The sequence below is a fragment of the Olea europaea genome, chromosome 13 (genome assembly GCF_002742605.1).
Source record: "Olea europaea var. sylvestris chromosome 13, O_europaea_v1, whole genome shotgun sequence".
In the NCBI taxonomy this organism is placed as follows: Eukaryota; Viridiplantae; Streptophyta; class Magnoliopsida; order Lamiales; family Oleaceae; genus Olea; species Olea europaea.
The window spans coordinates 805,066-809,536 of record NC_036249.1 but is presented as its reverse complement, the minus strand read 5'-3'; the positions used below and the strand labels follow the sequence as shown (position 1 = coordinate 809,536).

At 34.5% G+C, this 4,471-nt stretch overlaps 1 protein-coding gene across 3 annotated transcripts; it reads right to left on the bottom strand.

Annotated features, from left to right (window-relative positions):
• Positions 1 to 905: 905 nt before the first annotated feature.
• Positions 906 to 2,786, bottom strand: LOC111407167 (rho GDP-dissociation inhibitor 1-like). 3 transcript variants are annotated; one of them, XM_023036494.1, is made up of 6 exons: positions 2,707 to 2,771; positions 2,271 to 2,555; positions 2,132 to 2,198; positions 1,790 to 2,008; positions 1,559 to 1,683; positions 906 to 1,214 (listed from the first exon to the last, which is right to left on the bottom strand). In XM_023036494.1, exons 2-6 carry the CDS (start codon positions 2,496 to 2,498, stop codon positions 1,131 to 1,133), a joined length of 723 nt encoding a protein of 240 aa, XP_022892262.1. In that variant the 5' UTR covers positions 2,499 to 2,555; positions 2,707 to 2,771; the 3' UTR covers positions 906 to 1,130. The 3 variants fall into 3 exon arrangements, with proteins under 3 accessions (XP_022892262.1, XP_022892263.1, XP_022892261.1); XM_023036495.1 differs by having other exon boundaries at positions 2,738 to 2,753; XM_023036493.1 differs by having other exon boundaries at positions 2,271 to 2,786.
• Positions 2,787 to 4,471: the final 1,685 nt, after the last annotated feature.

Below are 4,471 nucleotides of genomic sequence, written 5' to 3'. Positions count from 1 at the left end.
TAAGAGATATGCAATGAATTCCGATGATTCAAATTAATATTCGATTTTGACTAAATTTATAAATCAATGTATAAATTATATTTAAAGAAATTGTAAGATAATTAAAAATATCGATCGACGAAAAAAGATCCAACTAACTTTCTTGGTCAAGATTGTAAAAAGAGCTCTAGAGTGATGAATGATTTTAAGTTTTTAACCAACTCGTCTTTTTGTGCGCATATGCTATCCATTTGATTTACTAACACGAATGAGACCTTTACATGATTGGATATCAATTGTCATGTTTCGATAGATACTAACAACTACAAAGAAAAAGAATTTCACGCTATGACTTTGAGCAAGGAGTAACATGATCGAGAGAAAAAATTTAGTGCTCTCGAACTATTGGACTTAGTACTCTCTGCCACTGTTATTTGGCATGTGCATTATTCATCAATAATAATCTCAATTACATAGTAGGTTCCAACTATTAATATACGCGTGAGCTAAAGACCAAACTACATAGCCCGCGCGGGTGACTGCATGATTGACATAATACACATACATGCGGGGTCAGGATTATTTTATTCATGGGGGATTCACATCGGCCATGTGAGGGTGCGGTCACCCGAAGTGTCAACGGTGCAGATCGTTTGGCTTTTTCCATATGCATGTAGCTTGGAATAAAATGCCCATACAGATTGAGCCAAACATACTATGGAGATTACAGATATGATGGGTGTGGGTATATATATGCTGCGGGTTCTTATCTGCGCAATTTCTCATATGGGTTCTTGTTTTTAAAAGGCTACAATCATTTCTGGGCCTCTGGCCACAGCCAAGGTTTCTGTTGGTCAAAAACCGAGAGAGAGAGAGGAAAAGGAAAAGACAAGAACAAGAGCAAAGCAAAAGAACAGCAGCCAAAGTTTTAAACAGAACAGTATAGCAAAATAGCATTACACTCCAAAATAACTGTTACAATTACCAATTTTCCTTGTCTTAATAATCAATATTATGCAATAATCCTTTTTTTTTTTTTCCCCCAATCATCTTCACAATGCAAATCACAACGATTGACATAAACTCGAAACAAAAGATGGAATACATTCTTGGGGTGGGGTGTGGGCAAAGAAACAACACTTCAAACATTCTCAATTTTTTGTGGATTGCCATTCTTTTCTGATGTCGAATGTATAAGTCATCCCCAAGTAGCACCTGTTATCGTCGTCAAGGAACTGTGCAGAGAAAAGAGGAGAGATCAAGGATATTAATATGCTATTTTGGCATATGTTAAATGAAGAAATGTGCGAGGAAGAGAGATTTTTTCACATCCTAATAAGTTTGGACTACAAGTAGAAATAATTAGAGTTCCTGTACCCCCTAAAATTCTAGGAATTCGTTGACAGGTGAAGAGAATTCATGTCTGGGGCTATTCCTTACCCAGAACAATTAAGAGAAGCTGTCCCTCTGTATTTTGATGAGAAATTGTAACAAGTGAAAACGTTTCATTTGTTAATCATCTGCTGATGCAAAATAAATGCGTTGTACATGGAAAAGATAGGGAAAAGGTAATATTTACCTGTGTTTTAGCTGAATATGATCCTCTCGCAAAGATGCCAGAAGGGGTTGTCTCGTCCGGCATTTCATGAGTGTAAGGCTCAGATTGAGGACAGAAAGTTCCGATCATTTCTCTCGTGTTGTCAACTGATGACAAGATTTGTACAAATAAAGAATTTTAGTCATAAGAAACTCAAAATATCTGATTGTTGGATATTAACATATTAACATACAGAAGTAGAGGGTAAACAACCTTTGATGCCAGATTTCCAAACCGTGTTCCTGTACCTGAGGCCTGACACAATGTTGTTGCTAACCTGGAAAGTGAATTTAAGGCTGTATCGACTTCCCTCTTTCAATGTAAACCACGGGCCTTTTGGGTTTCCAGCCTCGGGGACTAGAAGAAAAATATCAGGCCTACCGGGGGATTTTATTGCCAGGCTCAATATCTGAACTTCTGGATCAAGAGTTTCTATAATTCCACAGTGAGTTAAAAACGTCAAAACACAAATATCGGAGCTACTATTCGAATCTCCTTATTATTTATCTACGATGGATCAATATCAATGAAAAACTTTAACAAGAAAATAATTACCTTCTGCAGAATTGATATCCACACTTCCAAGAAGTTGTTCTTTCCACCTTCTCAAACTCTCATCCTCCTATAATTGAATTTTCCAAATATCAGCAGAAATAAAAGAAGAAAAAATGGACATTCCCAGGAAATAACGAACCTTATCCTTCTCCGATAGCTCTTTGAGAGTGCACTTAGGACCCAGCTGGATTTTCCCTTCTAAATCTTCATCATCTTCATCCTCAGTTTCAGGCTCCACCACAGGGACGACATGATCCGAACCTGTTACATTGGTTTCAGAAACAGGGGTGCCCTCTTTGTCATCAACCTTATTTTCGTCAAACCCCATGTTCTTGGAAGTTGAAGCCAGTCCAACAGCCGAAGACATCAACAATTACAGTACATTCGGGAATTAAAAAGACCCCTTCTTCCTTCTCAGTTCTCTCTGAAAAAGAATGATGAAACTAAAAGGAACGCGGATATCAAGAAAAGCAAGGAAAATCAAGAAGAATCTGTTTTATATTTAAAGAAACACAAATGGGTAAACTATATATATATTTTTTAAGTTAAAGAATCCAAGAAGGATAATGAAATACCAAAGGGAAAAGGGAAAGACGCAGTAGATACCGAAAAAGAAGAGAGTCGTGGAGAATTTGAGGGAATAGAAAGAAATGGTCATGCGGTGATCCGGGCCTGTGAATTTATATATTGTGTGAGTGGAGATCACATTGGTTTGACCGTTTCTGATTAGTTAATCATTAGATGAACATAGAGGCACGCACTTTCAAGTTTCACCTTATTATTCCCACTCCTTTATAACCGTTACACACAGATGACCCACAGTTGGTCCGTTGCTTACGATTCACGTGATTAAACGTTTATTCGATTTTTAAAAAAACGTAGAGTGTGATTAAACAATAAGGTCAAGTTCTAAACTCTTTCGTCTGGACATAAAAAATATAAAATTCGACTAAATAACGAGATCAAACTTCGCATTTAGGTGAACCTTAGACAAAGCCTAGACGAGTATTTTAGAACAATACATTTATGTATGTATGTTAAATTAGACTGAAGTCAAAATACCCTTTTTATTTCCTAATGCATATTTTTCGAATGTCGACTTGAATTATTGATGACAAAATAAGGCAGCTGGAAGTGACTAAATAGTCGGTGATTGAAGAGTTAATTGTTCCAATTGTCACTGACCTTTAGTCCATGTCTTTGATTGGTCACTGAAATTTAAAATGTCGAATTTTGGTCACTGAACTTAAGTCAATGTCTACGATTGCTCACTGAACTTAGACCCATGTCTTAAATTGCTCACTAAAATTTAAAATGTTGAGTTTTGACCACTGAACTTTAAAATATGTCGTACATTACTAACTAACATAATTGTTGAATTTTAAAAAATATTGAGTTTACATTGAGTAATGTACAGCATTTTTCAAATTTCAATAGTCAAAACTCGACATTTTAAATTTCAGTGAGTAATCGAAAATATGGATCTAAGTTTAGTGACCAAAACTTGACATTTTAAATTTCAGTGACCAATCAAAGCTATGAACCTAAGTTAAGTGACCATTGGAAAAATTAACTCGTGATCGAAGCTTGCAAAATTTAATTACTAGCTGCATTTTTGTTCCTAGTAACGCTCGAATATTGCATCAGAACTTTATGTAAAAGATTTTTACCAAAAAATAATGATTTAATTGCTATTTGAGAAGTATGTGATTCTTTCTACCATCTGAAAAGTTACATTAAGGTGTTTCGAATATTTACTTTGCTTTTGAATTATTGTTAAAATCATAGTAATTTTTAACGAAAACTGAGGAGTGTTGAGTATTTATTATTATTATTATTATTATTATTATTATTATTATTATTATTATTATTATTATTATTATTATTATTATTATTATTTGTTTAAATACATTGAATAGTTTATGTTTGCATATTCTTATTTCTTTATCAGGAAATGATCGAAATAATGATTTGGACCCATCGGAATTATTTCCATTCCATTTCAGTCTAACCGCTAGTATATTTCGTAGGTTTTTTAATTATGACGCATGATTAATTAATGCTGTTTGCTGGTGTTTTTAATGATGATTTATTAATTAATAGATAAACATAATCAGAGAGTAAGGTGGGATGTAAGTTCAGGTCGAAAATTTGTTAAAAATTTCGACGACATAGTTTATATAGCTAATAGCATCTTTCCATTCCCGTTTTACTTGTCACGTGTACATATGGTTGCATTGGAGATGCACTAATGACCTCAAAAATGTATGAAATAGCTATAGTGGTATCAACAGGTGTGGTCAACAAATGGGGTTGGCTCGACTGCACCCTATTTTTAAG

Excerpts from the sequence above, each read along its gene's own strand:
- LOC111407167 (XM_023036493.1), bottom strand. The coding sequence starts at position 2,498 with ATGTCTTCGGCTGTTGGACTGGCTTCAACTTCCAAGAACATGGGGTTT. Across the intron at positions 2,199-2,270 it reads AGCTATCGGAGAAGGATAAG|GAGGATGAGAGTTTGAGAAG; the intron begins GTTCGTTATTTC and ends ATTCAATTATAG. Across the intron at positions 2,009-2,131 it reads GGATATCAATTCTGCAGAAG|AAACTCTTGATCCAGAAGTT; the intron begins GTAATTATTTTC and ends GTGGAATTATAG.